At 41.9% G+C, this 21185-nt stretch overlaps 1 protein-coding gene across 14 annotated transcripts in view; it reads left to right on the forward strand.

The window, feature by feature from the left end:
- Positions 1–21185, forward strand: part of LOC142489160 (uncharacterized) — a 215978-nt gene that overhangs the window by 181104 nt on the left and 13689 nt on the right. For 11 of the 14 annotated variants that reach the window (XM_075589434.1, XM_075589440.1, XM_075589441.1 and 8 more), the window contains 6 exons: positions 7594–7635; positions 9084–9125; positions 9555–9617; positions 13130–13171; positions 13568–13609; positions 14050–14112. In XM_075589434.1, the coding sequence (XP_075445549.1) occupies positions 7594–7635; positions 9084–9125; positions 9555–9617; positions 13130–13171; positions 13568–13609; positions 14050–14112 (294 nt within the window). Of the gene's footprint in view, positions 1–7593; positions 7636–9083; positions 9126–9554; positions 9618–12239; positions 12296–13129; positions 13172–13567; positions 13610–14049; positions 14113–21185 lie in introns of those variants that run through there. The other 3 variants (XR_012799809.1, XM_075589443.1, XM_075589437.1) reach the window with 3 other exon arrangements.

Consider the following 21185-nt stretch of genomic DNA (forward strand, 5'->3'; position numbering starts at 1 on the left):
TTTTTGAGACTTGAAAATTGGATTTCCCAAAACAAACTGCTTTTAAACACTGTCAATGCTGTAACAATTGTATTTGGGACTAATGCTATCTTTTTAAAGCTTCCAATGAATGAGCTCCAGATCAAAACCAACTCAAATCCCATCCTAGCCCCTGTTACTAGTTTTAAATATTTGGGCATATGGTTTGACTCCCATTTAACATTTGGGTTGCACATTGATTCCCTGAAATCCAAAACCTATTCCAAACTAGATGTTCTTAATAAGAACAAATCCTCCCCAAATCTGCTGTCTGAAAGAACTTTGCACAGCAGATTTTAATGCCAATTATAGACTATGGGGACATAGTATATGGCATGGCACCCCAAACTCACATTAGCAAACTTCATACCCTCTACAATTCACTATGCCATTTTGTCCTCCAATGCAACTACAACACAAATCACTGCGAAATGCTCAAAGAACTAGATTGGTCATTACTTGAGTCTAGGCGCAAAGTTCATATTTCCTGTCTGGCCTTCAAATACTTTCTGGGCAAGCTACCTCTGTATCTGAACAAGCTCCTCACCTTTACCACATGTAGCACTTATCTGACATCTGACTCCAAAAGACTCTTCATGGTCCCAAGGTTCAATAAAGTATCTGTCCGCTCCTCCTTCTCTTACCACGCACCCCACAACTAGAACAATCTACTGGAGACTCTCACAGCCGCCACCGGTCTAAATTCTTTCAAAAATAGAACGATGGCGGTCACAGCAATTGGAGTTCAGCCAAAATGGAGTAAAATAAAATCAGCTTTAATAATAGACAACTAAATAGACAACTAAAGCTGTCTCACATTTTAATCTGGTCTGTAACTGTTGCATACGCCTATAATATATATTATCTTTAACTGGGCCTGCAATGTCTTGTATATACTGTATAACCCTGTTTACTTAATGTAACTATGTATTTCTAACCATGTATTTGCCATCATAACTATGCCCAGGACATTCTTGAAAACGAGAGAGATGTGCCAATAGGATATGCAAAGTATTTTGTAATTACTCTTACTAAGATTGATCTCCCTCTCTCTCCCACCCACTCTGTCTCCCCCTCCCCCCTTCTCCTCCCCCCCCCATGTGAATTAACTATATTGGAGCTCTGTGGATAGGCGTTGTTACAGGAAACGCCTCTTTTACATACTATTAGCACTAACGCCCATTATTCTGAAGCAAGGGTCTGTACAGCTGAAAACAACACTTAACATAGTGTTATTTAGCTTTGAAGATACCTGCTAGTACTTAACGAGTTGTTAACTCATTAAGTGAATAATCTGTTCTCAAGACAAAGACTAAAAGTAAGATTTGTTGAAGCAATGAGGAGAAGAGTGGCTAATACTGCAGTACCTGCAAGATCATTGGGAAGTCATTAATCCAGCAGTGGGGAGGCAAGTGTTGAAGATGGTGTGCAGGGCCGCCAACAGCGGGGGAGAAAGGGTACTGGCGGCCGGGCGCCAGTTAACTAAATAAATGAATAAAATAAAAAAAAGTTTTAAAGAAATGGCGGCGATTCCCCCGTGGTCCCGGCGCGCATGGCCCGCTCATCCCCTCCCCCCCCCGCTCCCAACGTGGGACGGAGGGGGAAGTACCAGCTCCTCCTGTGGCCCGCTTCCCCCTGCAGCCAGCTTCCGTGCTCCCCCCGAGCCCACCTCCCGTGCCCCCCCCCCCAAGCCCACCTCCCGTGCCCCCCCCCCCCGAGCCCACCTCCCGTGCCCCCCCCCCCCCGAGCCCACCTCCCGCACCCCCAAGCCCACCTCCCCTCCGGGCAGCTACCACGGGGATATCGGGGGGTAGGAGGGGAAAGAGTCCTGTGGCAAGCTGCACCCACCCGGTCAAGGTAAGTCACTGTCACCCAGTCACTGTCACCCACCCAGTCACTGTCACCCAGTCAGTGTCTCCCACCCAGTCAGTGTCTCCCACCCACCCAGTCAGTGTCTCCCACCCACCCAGTCACCCCACCAAAGTCACTGTCATCCCTAAGTCACTCTCATACCACCCACCTACCCAGTCACTGTCATCCCACCCACCCAGTCACTGTCATTCATTCACCCACCCACCCAGTCACTGTCATTCACCCACCCATCCAGTCACTGTCTCCCAGTCACCAAGTCACTGTCACCCAGTCACCAAGTCACTGTCACCCAGTCACTGTCTCCCATTCACCCACCCACCGTCATTCACCCACCCACCGTCATTCACCCACCCACCGTCATTCACCAACCCACCGTCATTTATCCACTCTCAATCACCCACCCACCGTCAATCACCCACCCACCCACCATCATTCAGCCAACTGTTATTCACCCACCCAGCCATCCACCCACCCACTCAGCCACCCAGGCAGGCAGTCACATGTCTTTTGTTTAAAATATAAAAATAAATAGGTTGCATTGTAATGTTTTTTTCTGTATCACAGTAAGAAAACAGTTAAGTAAAAGTTGCGCACTAAAAGATATTTTTTCGTAGTAGGTGCGCTATGGGTTTTGGGGGGGGGGGGGCTGCTCCTTTCATTTGTCCCGGGCCCCATGATTTCTGTTGGCGGCCCTGATGGTGTGTATATATACGGCATATATAAATATAAATCCTCCTAATAATATATATATATATATATATATATATATATATATATATATATATATATATATATATATATATATACTAGCTGAGAGACCCGGCGTTGCCCGGGATGTTTTAGTTTGCCTACGTGTAAGATACACATTTAGATGTACACAGCGCACTACACATGCACTATACACAGCGCTCTGCACATGCACTATACACAGCGCTCTGCACATGCACTATACACAGCGCTCTGCACATGCACTATACACAGCGCTCTGCACATGCACTATACACAGCGCTCTGCACATGCACTATACACAGTGCTCTGCACATGCACTATACACAGCACTGTGCACATGCACTATACACAGAGCTCTGCACTATAAAAAGTCCTGTATATAACACATAAAATATGCTACTTTGTATACAGGCACATCATACTGTATACACAGAGGCATACTCTATATACAGATCTATTTCTCTGCATACAGATGCAATTTGCTGTGTATATATAGAATGTGTCCTGCCGATGTATATAGATCGCACTGCGGAGCTCCCCGGCAGTGGAAGGGTTACAGGGCCCTGGTGTGAGCAGGGAGAGGGGTTAAGGGGGTGCACATGTGTAAACTCACTGAGGGGAAGTGAGTGAGGGGAAGTGAAGGGGGGTGAGGGGAGGTGAAGGCCGCTCACTCACCCGTCCGGCAGCTCCCTCACCCGTCCGGCAGCTCCCTCACCCGTCTGGCAGCTCCCTCACCCGTCCGGCAGCTCGCACGTGGATGGGGGGGGTGAATGCGCGGGAAACAGGGAGAGGCGGAGCCTCCGGGACCGGTGGGGAAGAAAGCGGGAGATGACATCTTGGGACAGGGGGGAGCCGGGACCGGAGGGGCATCCCCCCTCCCATCTCCTGTCCCGCGGCCTGTCACGCGGTGACAGGGGGGAGCCGGGACCGGAGGGGCATCCCCCCTCCCATCTCGCGCGGCCTGTCACGCGCGGCGCTGGGGTGTGAGCTTGGGGGGGGGGGTGTGAGCTTGGGGGAGGGGATGAGCTTGGGGGGGGGGGGGTGAGGTGTGTGTGTGTGTCCTTTGGGCCGTCACTCCGCCTCAGGCCAATGAGAGGTGTGCGGGGGCGGCCCAAGGGACCAATGAGATTTCCCCTAGGGACACCGAACATCCAGGCAACAGCCAGCCAGCATGCATGCATGCATGCAGGCAGGCAGGCATACAGTGCTTTCAATTATATAGTATATAAGATATATATATATATATATATATATATATATATATATATATATATATATATAGTAAATACTGTATTGGTATCTGTGTGTATGTGTGTGTATATACACACACACTTTATTTATGTGATGTTCATGTTAATATAGTTATTGAAAACTTAACAACTGAGTGTTGTCTCTACTTTATCGTTCGTCTGAATTGTAACGTATCTTTTATATATGTAGAGGTATCTGTACCATGTTAGCCGAGCTTAATAATCAAGAACAAATAGTCAATACCGTTATGTGGCTAACAAAATGCTTTTATTTGAGCGAGCTTTCAAAATACACTGATCTCTTCTTCAGTCATGGTTACAATTTGTTGTAACATCGCCCGAAGAAGAGATCAGTGTATCTCAAAAGCTCGCACAAATAAAAGTATTTTGTTAGCCACTGTGACGCGGTGGTCACAGCAAACAAGACAAGACCCTAGATATTGAGGTGGGAATAGAGATAACGCCACCGACAGGCACGGGGGTCCGGTCAGGAGTGTGTATAGTTGATCTCGCCGGGTCTGGAGTGGAGAGGGTAGAGTCGTCGTAATACTTGCCAAGGTTAGGGTAGGACGAATCCGGAACGTAGAAGGTACTAGTAGCCGAGGTCGGTGCTGGAGAAGATAGAGTTGTCGATGTCCAGGAGCCAACTTCAGGGTAGAAGATTAGCGGAGGGTCGAGGATAGCCAAGGTCAGTATTCCACAGAAGCGGTAGTCCAAAAGCAAGCCGGGTCGATACACAGAAGATCAAAATGAGGCAAGGCAGGATAACTAGGAGACAGGAGGGGTAAGCACAGTACCAGGAATCTTATGCTCAGCCAAAGTGCCAGTGGCACAGCTGAGCCTAAATAGGTGAAGCAGTCCAATCCCAAGAGGGGGCAGAACAGGGGAGTGCCAGAGCGGAGCCTGCAATAGGCTAAGGTGTAAGATCCAGGTGAAGGTGTTGGAGCAATTAAGCTCTGTTGCCACAGAGCTCGAGTGTGTCACGTGCGCCTGCTTGAGGACGCCACCTGGCAGGAAAAAGAGCCCCTCGTGCGTGAGAGGGACGCGGGGGTGCGTGTGAGACTGTACAAGTCCGGGATCTTGGCAGCAAACGCAGGACCAGGTAGGGAAACCGTACGCCTTCGTGCGGTAATGTACCTGGAGGCGTGCGGCGTCTGGATCCTGACAGTAACCCCCCTCAGGAGCGACCTCCGGGCGACTCCAGTAAGGCTTGAGGGGAAACTTCTGATGGAACTGTTGAGATCATCAGGAGCCGAATCCCTTCCAGTGGACCAAGTATTGCAGAGTTTTCCTAGAAATTCTTGATTCAAGAATGGTCTGGATCTCGTACTCTTGTTGGCCCTGTACGAGTCAAGGGGATGGAGGAGAGGTAGAAGAATCTGGAAAACGAGTACTCTGAAAGGCGGGTTTTAGGAGTGAGATGTGGAAGACGGACGGAATCTTAATAGCGGGTGGAAGTTGTAGGCGGAATGCCACAGGGTTGATCTTTTCTAGAATGGGATAAGCACCCAAGTATCTAGGTGCTAGCTTGAGAGTGGGTACTTTAAGTTTTTTGACGAAAGCCATACCCTGTCTCCTAGTTTGAACTCTGGAGTCTCGCGACGATGGCGATCAGCTTGGAATTTTTGTCTGGAAATGGCAGTCTGAAGGTTCTCCTGGATTTTTTTCCATGACTTTTGTTAAGACAGGAGCCGTTCATCTGCTGCTGGAACACCGGAGAGTGTAGAGTTAATAGGGAGTCGGGAGGGGTGGAAACCAAAATTGACGAAAAAAGGTGAATTTTGAGTAGATTCATTCCATAGGGAGTTTAGGGCGAATTCTGCCCAAGGGAGAAGGTTAACCCAATCATCCTGTGTGTCAGAGACAAAACAGCGCAAGTACTGCTCCAAAGTTTGGTTGGTTCTCTCCGTCTGACCATTGGTCTGTGGGTGGTACCCGGAAGAAAAATGTAGAGAGCTGCTTTTGGGAGAAAGAACGCCAGAATTTGGCAATAAACAGAGCCCCGATCGGACACGATGGTTAATGGAATTCCATGAAGGCAAAAGACCTCTTTGACGAAAATATCAGCTAGAGAAGAAGACTTAGGTAAGCCTTTGAGAGGAACAAAATGTGTCTGCTTGGAAAAAAGGTCGATGATCACAAGAATAGTATTCATACCCCTATAGACAGGTAATTCGCCAAAGTCCATGGACAAGTGGTTCCAGGGGCGATCAGGGACAGGAAGGGAGTATAGAAATTCTTGAGGTTTGTTGCGGGGAGTTTTATTACGGGGAGACTTCCTCTGGGATAAGATGGCTCCGGTTCGAATGTCCGAGGCGTCCACTTCTAGGGTGAATGAAAGACTGATGTCTGGATGAGTCAGGATGGGTGCAGAAACGAAGGCCTCCTTAAGAAGTTTGAAGGACCGAGTGGCTGTGGATGGCCATGAGGTAGCATCTGCCCCCTTTTTAGTTAGGGCAATGGTGGGAGCCACGATGGATGAGAAGTTCCTGATAAATCTCTGATAGTAGTTGGCAAAGCCCAGGAATCTTTGAATGGCTTTGAGAGAAGTAGGAAGTGACCAATCCAAGACTGCTTTAAGTTTGGAGGGGTCCATGAAAAAAACAGAATCCGAAACGATGTAACCAAGGAATGCTGTGGAGGTTCGGTGAAATTGTCATTTCTCCAATTTGGCATACAAGTGGTTCTCGCGGAGGCATAATAGTACCTGCTTGACATGGTTGATGTGCTCCGAGAATAATTTAGAAAAAATTAGAATATTGTCGAGATATACGATTAGGAAGTGATTGAGAAGGTCTCTGAAAATCTCGTTCACGAAATTTTGAAAAACCCCTGGAGCATTGCAGAGGCCGAATGGCAATACCAGGTACTCGTAGTGACTGTCTCGTGTGTTGAATGCCGTTTTCCACTCATCGCCCTGACAGATCCTCACCAAGTTATTGGCGCCCCGTAGATCCAGTTTCGTGAATATTGTAGCTCCTTGTAGACCGTCGAAAAGTTCAGAGATCAATGGCAGTGGATATCGATTCGAGGGTAATTTTGTTCAAGACTCTGTAGTCGATGCATGGGCGGAGGGTACGGCCTTCTTTTTAACAAAAAAGAATCCCGCTCCGGCAGGGGAAGAAGACTTGCGTATAAACCTATCTTGAGATTTTCTTGTATGTACTGTAGTCTGTCATGGCTTTGGTTTCCGGAAGTGAAAGTGGGTAAGATCTCCCTCTGGGAAGGACAGAACCAGGCAGTAGGTCAATAGGACAGTCAAAAGGTACGATGGGGGGGTAGTACCTCAGATTTGGCTTTGTCAAAGACATCACGGAAATTCAGGTAGACCTCGGGTAAGGTGGACTGCTCCTCTACCGGTGTCTTCAAACTGCAAATTTGTTGCACTGGAAAGGCACAAGACGTGGCACACTGGGTGTTCCAAGTGATGGGTCTCTCGTCACTCCAGTTGATGAGCGGATTATGGCGTTGAAGTCACGGAAGTCCCAGGATAAACTCTACGGAGGGCGTGTGGATGACATCAAGGAAAATCCTCTCCATTTGGGTGTCGTCAACCAGGAGAGACAGTTTGATGATTTGAAGAACAATAAAAGCCGGTTGGAGTGGCCGGCCATCAATAGCCTCAATATATATATTGTATAAACACAAATGGGCAGATAAATGTCTAACAAAAATCTCCACAAGCAGAAGGACTAAGTTTTATTTCTCATGTTCATCTCTCTAGGTCACATGAGAAGATGGATGTCAGTGCTCCATCAGAACCAAGGTCAGCTGATCTAAATGAATGCTTCGTTACATACATAGATGATGTGTTACTACAGTACATTCTCACATCATCATTTCAAAGACTGTATTTGAAAAAATGCAATTTAAAAAAAAACATCTACAAAAGGGCTGATATTTCCCTTTTTTCATGACTATGATAAGATATCATAAATATATTGTGCTCACAATCCACTTTCAATAGACATTAGGGGAGGAAATTTTGTTCTAGGAGCCTATAGCCTATAATATAGATAGAGGAGAGGGGAAAGACAGGGGTGGTGAGGGTGAGGTCCTATGGCTGCTCTCCATTATTCTGGTAGCTGAGATGCTCTGCCCAAACCACTAAATGCTGCAGTCTGTTTATTGTTTATATTGTCTTCACATGAGCGTGTTGTGTCTCAGTGAGTGTCTTCAGGTTGAGTATGTGTCTCCTAATACACCAGTTAACATGCTGCTCTCCATCCTATAACCCCTCAGACAGGGCTCTTTATATAATATATATGTGTTTATATAATATATGTATGTGTGTATATATATATATATATATATACAGTGTTCGACAAACCTATACATTTGCTCGCCCCGGGCGAGTGGATTTAACCCCCGGGCGAGTAAATATTGGCCCAAGCAGCACACGTTTGGTACTAGGTGGCGAGTAGATTTTTTTGTTGGGCGATTTTTTGGTGATTTGTCGACCACTGTATATATATATATATATATATATATATATATATATATATATATATATATATATATATATAGTAAATACTGTATTGATATTACAAACACACACTCACACACAACCTATACACCCATTTAAGTATCATTATGCAATACATCACTCCACCGGGTATCAAATACTATAGATGTACAGAGAGTGCAGAACATCACTCCTGTGCTTTAGAACACATACAAACAGGGGCAGAGAAATGTTCAATAAACATCTTCTAGGACACATACGAAAATAGATGTAACCACTCCATCAGTACCAAGGTCAGTGGATACTAAGTAAATATATATTATTTGTTTATACCTCTACACACACACACACACATATATATATATATATATATATATATATATATATATATATATATATATATATGTGTGTTTAGAGGTATCTGTACCATGTTATCCAAGCTTAATAATAATAAACAAATAGTCAATACCGTTCTGTGGCGAACAAAATGCTTTTATTTGTGCAAGCTTTCAAGATACACTGATGACTTCTTCGTGTGTTGTTACAATTTGTTGTAACATCGCCCGAAAAAGAGATCACTGTATCTCAAAAACTCGGACAAATAAAAGCATTTTGTTCGCCGCAGAACAGTATTGACTATTTGTTTTTGATGTATGTATTAACATAAACACACACAGGCAGATAAATGTCTAACAAACCTCGCCACAAGCAGAAGGACTAACTTTTATTTATCATGTTCTTCTCTCTAGGTCACATAAGAAGAGGGATGTCAGTGTTCCACCTGTGACAAGGTCAGCTGATCTGAATGAATGCTTCGTTAGATACATAGATGATGTGTTACCACATTCTCACATCATCATTTCAAAGACTGTATTTGAAATAATGCTATGTTTTTTTTTTTAAAACATCTACAAAAGGGCAGATATTTCCCTTTTATATGACTATGATAACATATCATAAATATATTGTGCTCACAATCCACTCTCAATAGCCTACAATAAAGAGAAGAGAAAGGAAAGACAAGGGGTGGTGGGGGTGCGGTCCTATGGCTGCTCTCCATTATTCTAGTAGCTGAGATGCTCTGCACAAACCACTAAATACTACAGTCTGTCTATATTGTCTTCACATGAGTGTGTTTTGTCTCAGTGAGTGTCTTCAGGTTGAGTATGTGTCTCCTACTACACCAGTTAACACGCTGCTCTCCATCCTATAACCCACAGAGAGGGATCTTTTCAGAATATGTTGGACTCCAGTAAGAGGAAATATCCGGGGGAAATTAAAAGGTATGTGTTCTTCCTCTCTTATTGCTAATGCAGGGTAAAGACAAGGTTTATGTTATCAATCTACTGGCCTAAACACTGAGGACATGGACATTTTGAAAGATATGAATCAATATTAGAGAGGTGCAAATCTGCAAGTCCTGGTCGCTTCAATAAATGCTTAGTGTGCCTACCTCGGGATTTTTTAACCCCACATGCAAAACGATGACCACACAGTTTTGTGGAAGTAAAATATGGTCACAGCTGTACTTATTTATGAAAATGAAACTGTCAGCCATCCCGCTAGCCCGTGCAATACAGGTTGCAGCCCGTGCGTCCTGCGACTTGTATGGCGGGAGAACCTTACACCGCCTCTGTCTGGTCTCATACCATTGCTGGTCTCACCCACCGCTGTATGGCATGAGACATTAACGTCACTCTTCTCTGGTCTCACACCGCCCTTCTGAAAATGCTCCACTCCCAGTTCCCTTCTCCTGGCCACGTGGGCCCAATCACATAAGTTGGGGCCAGCTTCTTAAGACTTAGGCAGGGATACAGTCCAGCTACATAAGTCGACGCCTCCGGGCATACCCAATCTTTTCTGGGGACTAATACTATGGGGCCCAACAACATAGGTTTGCGTCTCAGTTCTTGGTGTTTCCCAGCACCGTTAAGATAACTGGCCTGACCGATCCGGCACCTGGAGGAACCATTAAGGACCTTTTCTGGGGACATTCCCCCAACCCAAGCTGTACCCCTGCTCTCTGATTGCCTATTGCCCCAGGAATGAGGCGTGTCCAACGCCGAAACGTACGTCGGGTACAGCATTCCGTGAGGCGGTGTAGCAGCGGTGTAGAAGCAGTGAGCTCAACGTGGGCTAAACCGGCTGCAAACAAGGTTAAGGTAGCAGGAGCCAGAGACTGACTGAGCGTCTGATTAAGCAGGTTTGCCTTGTTTAGCAGGAGCGGGGTATGCTGAACTTAGCAGCAGAGCTGCCTCACGGAGTAATATGCGTTTTAACTTTTATATAATGATGGGTACCTCTCTGACACATTGATCTCCGCTAGTGATTTTTGCTTGTTGGCTTTTTGATATACACAATGATATGCCCTAAATGTGGCATCTTAGAATAACTAATACAAATATACTTGTATTGATGTGAAAGTGTTATATAAGAACTAAAATTGTATGTGTTTTACTTTTCACGAGTGAACGTAAGCAGGAGAAAGATTTGCTCCAGTATGCAGCTTTAGCGAGTTCTGTGTCCATAAACAAACTTTAGGTTTGCAGTAATAAAACATTTATAAAAGATATGCCTTAAACATTGCATTTTGCAGGGCTAAGTACACAGGACCTATGGCATAGTGCTGTATACCAAAGCTGTATTTTATTAGGAGTATTTAGCTGTGGGCATTAGACCTATCAGACTCTATTTTCAATCTCATAATAATTTTCCTGAGGACCACTCAAGTGAATTTGTATATAAGGCAGTTTGGATAAATCTTGCTACCCATTGATATTTCTATGTTGAAAAGCTCTCCGCTTTTCTGCTAGGACATCGTGTTAAAAACATCAAAGTGAGACAGATATTGTGTATGCAGTAAAAAGCTATCAAGAGCAACATGTGTTGCAAATAAGTTACTAAAGCAAGTCAAACTAATGATTTACTGATCAGATGCTGTTTCTGCTTTTGTCTATATGGGCTGCAATGAGAATTTACTTGTTCTTTCACTATAAGCGAATTTGGGGTTTATCAAGGTCTTTAAGCAACAACAGATTGTTTAAATCTGATACCATAAATTGTGTATATATTCAAGAAAATTATTAATCCAGGACAACACTTGATTTACATTTTACAATCTGGAGTAAATATACACCATGGATTAATTTTTCTGTAACAAGAGGTTACCTTTCATTTGATGATACGACCAGACAGGTTTATATATTAAATATCTAGAACTGGTGTTTTATTTGCTTACCTAAGTGATCAATTCTTTTTTAGTTAATGATCATTAAATGTTATGTTTTAAATTACTAATCATTCATCATTTGTAGTATGGTGCGCCGAATAGGGAGCTCTGTTTACTGTATAGTGCTTCTATGCACTAATTGTTTATTGCCTGTAAAGACAGACTGAGGTTTTAGATAAAGATGTCTATGACAATTTAACATTTAAGTAGACCACCAAACCTACAAGATGTTGTAAGTCCTCCCATTCATTTAATGCTAAATTGTCTTTATAAGATTTAAAAGTAAAACATACAGGACACCTGCAAGCTCATATTGAACCCCCAAAATAAAATTTTAAAGTAAGACAACTCTTGATGGGGACTGGAACCACCTGGCACTAACTCATAACGCATATTTCTGAAAATATTGGGGCTTCTTCATTAGATGGCAGTACAGTCAGGACCAAATATGTACAGTATGGGAGATTTTTGGTTCTCAAGAGAAGCAGAGTGTCCTGTACGGCACACCTGTGTGCCCGTGACCTGTATATGGTTCAAGGGTTACACCCATTGCTCCCATGCAGTTTTACCTCTCTCCACACCCAAAGGGATTATTAAAGGCTCTGTGGATGGCGTTGTTACATGAAACACCTCTTTTACTTACCATTAGCACTAACACCCATTATTTTGACTCAAGGGTCTGTTACAGATGAAAACAGGAAATGATGGTAGTGCACGCAATCAAACAAACAGGTGATAGTAGGGTACTTAACCGCCGGTGCGCTGGTTCTGGGGAGATCCTAATGTCCCAAATAGATCCAGTGAAGAAGAAGAATCAAGCACACGGTCTTAATCATCAATGAAAAGGGGGGTTTATTGTGCCAAGGAATCCAACGTTTCGGCAGTAATACTGCCTACACGAGCCTACACCTTGAGAAAGGCAGTATTACTGCCGAAACGTTGGATTCCTTGGCATAATAAACCCCCCTTTTCATTGATGATTAAGACTGTGTGCCTGATTCTTCTTCTTCACAGGTGAAAACAGCACTTAACATACTTTAGTGTTATTTAGCTTTGAAGATACCCGCTAGTATTTAGCGATTTGTTAACTCATTAAGTTAATAATTATGCTTTTTGGATATGTTCTCAAGACAACGACCAAAAGTAAGATTTGTTGGAGCAATGTGGAGAAGAGCGGCTAGTACTGAATTACCTGCAAGATCATTGGGGAGGCATTAATGCAGCAGTGGGGAGACAAAGGTTGAAGATTGTGTATATATACGACATATATAAATAAACACCCTCCTTTATAATATATATAGTAAATACTGTATTGGTATCTGAGTGTATGTGTGTGTTTATATATACACACAAACTCACACACAACCTATACACCCATTTAAGTACCATTATACAATACATCGCTCCACCGGTAATCAAATACTATAGATGTACAGAGATGCTGTAGAACATCACTCCTATGTATTAGGTGCTTTAGAACACATACAAACAGGTGCAGATAAATGTTTATTAAACATCTCCACAAGCAGAAGGGCTAACTTTTATTTACCATGTTCTTCTCTCTAGGACACATAAGAAAATGGATGCAACCACTCTATCAGTACCAAGGTCAGTGGATACTAAGTAAATGTGACTCTACAAATATATGAATATATATATTCATATATATATAAATATTCGATACCGTTCTGTGGCTAACTAAATGCTTTAATTTGTGCGAGCTTTTGAGATACACTAACCTCTCTATACATACATATACATATATATATATATATATATATATAAATATGAGAGAGAGAGAGAGAGAGAGAGAGAGAGAGAGAGGTTAGTGTATCTCAAAAGCTCGCACAAATTAAAGCATTTAGTTAGCCACAGAACGGTATCGAATATTTGTTTTTGATTATATTTATATCTAGGTATAAACATAACACAAAGGCAGATACATGTCTAACAAACCTCGCCACAAGCAGGACTAACTTTTATTTATCATGTTCTTCTCTCTAGATCACATGAGGGGATAGATGTCAGTGTTCCACCTGTGACAAGGTCAGCTGATCTGAATAAATGCTTCGTTAGATACATAGATGATGTGTTATCACATTCTGACATCATCATTTCAAAGACTGTATTTGAAATAATGCTATGTTTTTTTTAAACATCTACAAAAGGGCTGATATTTCCCTTTAAATATATTGTGCTCACAATCCACTCTCAATAGACTATAGGGGAGGGAATTTTCTTCTAGGAGCCTATAGCCTATAAGAAAGAGAGAAGAGAAGGGAAAGACAAGGGTTGGTGGGGGTGCGGTCCTATGGCTGCTCTCCATTATTCTGGTAGCTGAGATGCTCTGCCCAAACCACTGAATACTGCAGTCTGTCTATATTGTCTACACATGAGTGTGTTTTGTCTCAGTGAGTGTCTTCAGGTTGAGTATGTGTCTCCTACTACACCAGTTAACACGCTACTCTCCATCCTATAACCCACAGAGAGGGCTCTTTTCAGAATATGTTGGACTCCAGTAAGAGGAAATATCCGGGGGAAATTAAAAGGTATGTGTTCTTTCTCTCTTATTGCTAATGCAGGGTAAAGACAAGGTTTGTGTTATCAATTTACTGGCCTAAACACTGAAGACATGGACATTTTGAAAGATATGAATCAATATTAGAGAGGTGCAAATCTGTCCTGGTCGCTTCAATAAATGCTTAGTGTGCCTACCCCGGGATTTTTTAACCCCACATGCAAAACGATGACCACACAGTTTTGTGGAAGTAAAATATGGTCACAGCTGTACTTATTTATGAAAATGAAACTGTCAGCCATCCCGCTAGCCCGTGCAATACAGGTTGCAGCCCGTGCGTCCTGCGACTTGTATGGTGGGAGAACCTTACATCGCCTCTGTCTGGTCTCATACCACTGCTGGTCTCACCCACCACTGTATGGCATGAGACACTAACGTCACTCTTCTCTGGTCTCACACCGCCCTTCTGAAAATGCTCCACTCCCAGTTCCCTTCTCCTGGCCACGTGGGCCCAATCACATAAGTTGGGGCCAGCTTCTTAAGACTTAGGCAGGGATACAGTCCAGCTACATAAGTCGATGCCTCCGGGCATACCCAATCTTTTCCGGGGACTAATACTATGGGGCCCAACCGCATAGGTTTGCGAGACAATGAATAGGGGTTTGAAATGGGTTAGACACAATGGGGAACTAGATGGGAAAAACCCCACTGTCCCTGAGAGTATCCACCAGCGCTCTAAATTAATACAATTGGTAAAGGCATTTACACATTAGTCACATATGTAGGATGGGGTTTACACAATACAATAAAGATATATTTTGATACTTAGAAAAATGTCCAAAATCGTGTTCCCATGCAGATAGGTATAGAGTCCAATCACGAATGAGTCTATGGGTATGCTGCTTCTTAGGGTCTGGAACCCACCTCGGAACCAGAGGAAACTACAGAAAGGGAAACAAAAAAAGAAAAAAAGCGCAAGGCCCATAGAGTAGTATAGTCTAATTTATCCACAAGAAAAAGCGGTTAAAAACACTTACAACAATACAGTTGTTTTAAGGCACTTCGGTACTGTGATAGACCGCAGGAACAGAGGCACATAGATAGTCTGATGGTCAGGGTGTTTGAGTCCTAACCCTCCTTCTCCTCCTCGAGCGACGAAGCCTGCACTTCCGTGTCAGGTGACTCGCGACGTCGCGACGTCGTGACGTCGTTGTGCAGTGTCGGACGGTGGTTGGGTTGGGGGCGGGCTTCAGTTCCCTCCAAACATGGCGCTCCTGGGGCTCTGCAAACTGCGACCTCACAGCAACTAAGTGGGGGCTCACTGGCAGTCGGAGCAATGTCAGCCCTACCGGTTTCGAGAACTGTGTTCTCTTCCTCAGGGGCACTGTCATTGCCGGCTGCCAGCTATTACTATATATAGGAAAAATTATGAATTGAATGATTATCCAATTACAATCAGTGCCACATTGGTGTATTATTCCAGTGTCCTCACGGGATATATAGAGGTCTGCTATAATAGTTAGTGATTATAAAACCAATTTGCGATCTTAATATTGACAAAGTTTAATAGGTAAAAGCAATTAAAATGTAATATTTATTAATATAATATTTAAAAAAAAATTTAGTAATGGGAAATCTCTGAGAACACTGAAATCAAGCACCATTACATTACAGTTGAAATACAAATGACATATCATATAAAAATATGTTAAAAATAATAATTATTAAAAATACACAATAAAATGACTATCTATATTAAGTTCATTGTTAAGTCATAGAAATGCAGCCACGTCTATATCCTCATTTAGTCCATTTGGAGACATGGTATTAAGCTGATGTATCCAGTAAGTCTCTTTTTGTCTGAGTCTTAAAACCCTATCCCCTCCATATTCATTAGGTCCAATATGTTCTATCCCTGTTATCATTAGTTTTGCTGGATCTTTGTTGTGTTTAAAATAAAAGTGTCGGGAGACACTATGTGTCATTAATCCTTTTTTAATATTATTCCTATGTTCTAAAAAGCGCTCCCTCAGGCTTCTCTTTGTTCTCCCTATATACTGCAAGCCACACTCACACTCCAATAAATATACTATATAAGGCGTTTTACAATTGATAAAAGTTTTAATTGGATGCTCTTTGGGTGAATGTTTAGATTTAAAAGAAACAGCCCCGGTGTTTATGTGCTTGCATGTAATACACCTTCCTCCACAGGGATGGTTTCCCACAGTTCTTGATGATACAATATCCTTATTACCCTGGTGTTTAATGGTTCTTAGTTTTGACGGTGCCAGAATGTTTTTAAAAGTACGTGCTCGTCTATACACTATTTTTGGTTGCTCTGAGATTGATGGTGCTAATAAAGGATCACATTTTAGTATGTCCCAGTGTCTACTTAATATGTTTTTGATCTGGATAGATGCACCATTAAACTGGGTGATAAATAGCACATCCTGATTCTCCTTAGTTTTATCTTCCTTCTTACTCTTTTGAAGTGTGAGTGACCTTTCCATACTAAGTGCTTTCTCATAACCTTGTTCAATATTATATTTATTATGCCCTTTATTTAATAACTTAATTTTGAGTTCGCCTGATTGTTTAATGAAATCTTCTAATTTATTGCAATTGCGCCTTATTCTTAAAAATTGACTAAAAGCTATATTTGTAATCCATCTTGGATGGTGATTACTGGCAGCATCCAAAAATTTGTTGCTATCCACCTTTTTGTAATGAGTGGTAGTTGTAATCTCATTCTCAGTATTATTTGTTAAAACTAAATCTAAAAATACTATTTTAGATGAACTATGGTCGTGTGTAAATTTTAAGTTAAAACAATTCTTATTAATATAACGCAAAAATTCTTCTAATTCTAAAATGCTGCCTTTCCATATGATTAAAATATCGTCAATGAAGCGCTTAAATAAAACTAATTTACCCAAATGGGTATTATTATTCCAAATGTGCAATTCCTCCCAGTAGCCCATCACAAGGTTCGCGTAACTGGGAGCGAAGGATGTACCCATGGCTGTGCCTTTTATCTGGAGGTAAAATGCATCTTGAAATTTAAAATAATTCCTAGTTAAAATGAATTGGATACAGTCTAAAATGAATTCACGCTGGGGGGTTGATATGGATAGATCCTTATTTAAAAAATACTCTGTTGCTAAAAGTCCATCTCTATGTGATATGTTAGTATATAAGGATTCCACATCACATGAAACCCAAATATAATCTTGTTGCCATTGGACTTGTTTAATAAAATTCAGTACATGTGTAGTGTCTTTAATGTGTGATGGCAGTTGTGTAGCATATTCTATTAGGAAGGAATCGACATACTTAGACAAATGGGACGTTAAGCTGTCTATGCCCGCCACTATGGGGCCTACCCGGGGGTTGTAACGGATTTTTATGAATTTTGGGCAAATGGTACATAAAGGGAATTTTGGGATGTGTTACTGAAAGATAACCATACTCTTTTTTGTTGAGTATCCCCACTGTAAGAGCTTCTTTTAGCATGGTTTCTAAATCAATCTGGAAAGCTACTGTGGGATCCCTTTTTAACAATTGGTATGTTGTTGTATCATTAACTAATCTTAAACCTTCTTTTACATACTCATCCCTATTTTGTACAACTATACCTCCCCCTTTGTCCGCTTGTTTAATGACTAAGTTAGTATCATTCTTAAGATCATCCAGAACTTTTTCTTCCCATTTAAATAAATTTTTCTTCATTGTTTTAGTATAAACATCTTTCTCGCACATTAATTTGAAATCTCTATAAACTAAAGCAAAATATGTGTCTAAAAATGTCCCCTTAGATTGCACTGGGTTAAAAACAGACTTAGGTCTAAAACTTGTGTGTTTAATATCAGCTTCCATGTAGTTAGCGATGGCATTGTCTGTAGAATAATCATGAATAGATCCAGCAAAACTAATGATAACAGGGATAGAACATATTGGACCTAATGAATATGGAGGGGATAGGGTTTTAAGACTCAGACAAAAAGAGACTTACTGGATACATCAGCTTAATACCATGTCTCCAAATGGACTAAATGAGGATATAGACGTGGCTGCATTTCTATGACTTAACAATGAACTTAATATAGATAGTCATTTTATTGTGTATTTTTAATAATTATTATTTTTAACATATTTTTATATGATATGTCATTTGTATTTCAACTGTAATGTAATGGTGCTTGATTTTAGTGTTCTCAGAGATTTCCCATTACTAAAATTTTTTTTTAATATTATATTAATAAATATTACATTTTAATTGCTTTTACCTATTAAACTTGGTCAATATTAAGATCGCAAATTGGTTTTATAATCACTAACTATTATAGCAGACCTCTATATATCCCGTGAGGACACTGGAATAATACACCAATGTGGCACTGATTGTAATTGGATAATCATTCAATTCATAATTTTTCCTATTTATAGTAATAGCTGGCAGCCGGCAATGACAGTGCCCCTGAGGAAGAGAACACAGTTCTCGAAACCGGTAGGGCTGACATTGCTCCGACTGCCAGTGAGCCCCCACTTAGTTGCTGTGAGGTCGCAGTTTGCAGAGCCCCAGGAGCGCCATGTTTGGAGGGAACTGAAGCCCGCCCCCAACCCAACCACCGTCCGACACTGCACAACGACGTCACGGCGTCACGAGTCACCTGACACGGAAGTGCAGGCTTCTTCGCTCGAGGAGGAGAAGGAGGGTTAGGACTCAAACACCCCGACCATCAGACTATCTATGTGCCTCTGTTCCTGCGGTCTATCACAGTACCGAAGTGCCTTAAAACAACTGTATTGTTGTAAGTGTTTTTAACCGTTTTTTCTTGTGGATAAATTAGACTATACTACTCTATGGGCCTTGCGCTTTTTTTCTTTTTTTGTTTCCCTTTCGCATAGGTTTGCGTCTCAGTTCTTGGTGTTTCCCAGCACCATTAAGCTAACTGGCCTGACCGATCCGGCACCTGGAGGAACCATTAAGGACCTTTTCTGGGGACATACCCCCAACCGAAGCTGTACCCCTGCTCTCTGATTGCCTATTGCCCCAGGAAGGAGGCGTGTCCAACGCCGAAACGTACGTCGGGTACAGCATTCCATGAGGCGGTGTAGCAGCAGTGTACTCAACGTGGGCTAAACCGGCTGCAAACAAGGTTAAGGTAGCAGGAGCCAGAGACTGACTGAGCGTCTGATTAAGCAGGTTTGCCTTGTTTAGCAGCAGCGGAGTATGCTGAACTTAGCAGCAGAGCTGCCTCACGGAGCAATATGCGTTTTAACTTTTATATAATGATGGGTACCACTCAAACACATTGATCTCCGCCAGTGATTTTTGCTTGTTGGCTTTTTGATATACACAATGATATGCCCTAAATGTGGCATCTTAGAATAACGAATACAAATATACTTGTATTGATGTGAAAGTGTTATATAAGAACTAAAATTGTATGTGTTTTACTTTTCACGAGTGAACGTAAGCAGGAGAAAGATTTGCTCCAGTATGCAGCTTTAGCGAGTTCTGTGTCCATAAACAAACTTTAGGTTTGCAGTAATAAAACATTTATAAAAGATATGCCTTAAACATTGCATTTTGCAGGGCTAAGTACACAGGACCTATAGCATAGTGCTGTATACCAAAGCTGTATTTTATTAGGAGTATTTAGCTGTGGGCATTAGACCTATCAGACGCTATTTTCAATCTCATAATAATTTTCCTGAGGACCACTCAAGTGAATTTGTATATAAGGCAGTTTGGATAAATCTTGCTACCCATTGATATTTCTATGTTGAAAGGCTCTCTGCTTTTCTGCTAGGACATCGTGTTAAAAACATCAAAGTGAGACAGATATTGTGTATGCAGTAAAAAGCTACCAAGAGCAACATGTGTTGCAAATAAGTTACTAAAGCAAGTCAAACTAATGATTTACTGATCAGATGCTGTTTCTGCTTTTGTCTATATGGGCTGCAATGAGAATTTACTTGTTCTTTCACTATAAGCGAATTTGGGGTTTATCAAGGTCTTTAAGCAACAACAGATTGTTTAAATCTGATACCATAAATTGTGTATATATTCAAGAAAATTATTAATCCAGGACAACACTTGATTTACATTTTACAATCTGGAGTAAATATACACCATGGATTAATTTTTCTGTAACAAGAGGTTACCTTTCATTTGATGATACGACCAGACAGGTTTATATATTAAATATCTAGAACTGGCGTTTTATTTGCTTACCTAAGTGATCAATTCTTTTTTAGTTAATGATCATTAAATGTTTTAAATTACTAATCATTCATCATTTGTAGTATGGTGCGCCAAATAGGAAGCTCTGTTTATAGTGCTTCTATGCACTTATTGTTTATTGCCGGTAAAGACACACTGAGGTTTCAGATAAAGATGTCTATGAAAATTTAACATTAAAGTAGACCACCAAACCTACAACATGTTGTCAGTCCTCCCATTCATCTAATGCTAAATTGTCTTTATAAGATTTAAAAGTAAAACATACAGGACACCTGCAAGCTCATATTGAACCCCCAAAATAAAATTTTAAAGTAAGACAACTCTTGATGGAGACTGGAACCACCTGGCACTAACTCATAACGCATATTTCTGAAAATATTGGGGCTTCTTCATTAGAAGGCAGTACAGTCAGGACCAAATATGTACAGTATGGGAGATTATTGGTTCTCAAGTGAAGCAGAGTGTCCTGTACGGCACACCTGTGTGCCCGTGGCCTGTATATGGTTCAAGGGTTACACCCATTGCTCACATGCAGTTTTACCTCTCTCCACACCCAAAGGGATTATTAAAGGCTCTGTGGATGGCGTTGTTACATGAAACACCTCTTTTACTTACCATTAGCACTAACACCCATTATTTTGACTCAAGGGTCTGTTACAGATGAAAACAGGGAATGATGGTAGTGCACGCACTCAAACAAACAGGTGATAGTAGGGTACTTAACCGCCGGTGCGCTGGTTATGGGGAGCTCCTGATGTCCCAAATAGATTCAGTGAAGAAGAAGAATCAGGCACACAGTCTTAATTATCAATGAAAAGGGGGGTTAATTGTGACAAGGAATCCAACGTTTCGGC

Source organism: Ascaphus truei, chromosome 3 (assembly GCF_040206685.1).
Source record: "Ascaphus truei isolate aAscTru1 chromosome 3, aAscTru1.hap1, whole genome shotgun sequence".
Lineage (NCBI taxonomy): Eukaryota > Metazoa > Chordata > Amphibia > Anura > Ascaphidae > Ascaphus > Ascaphus truei.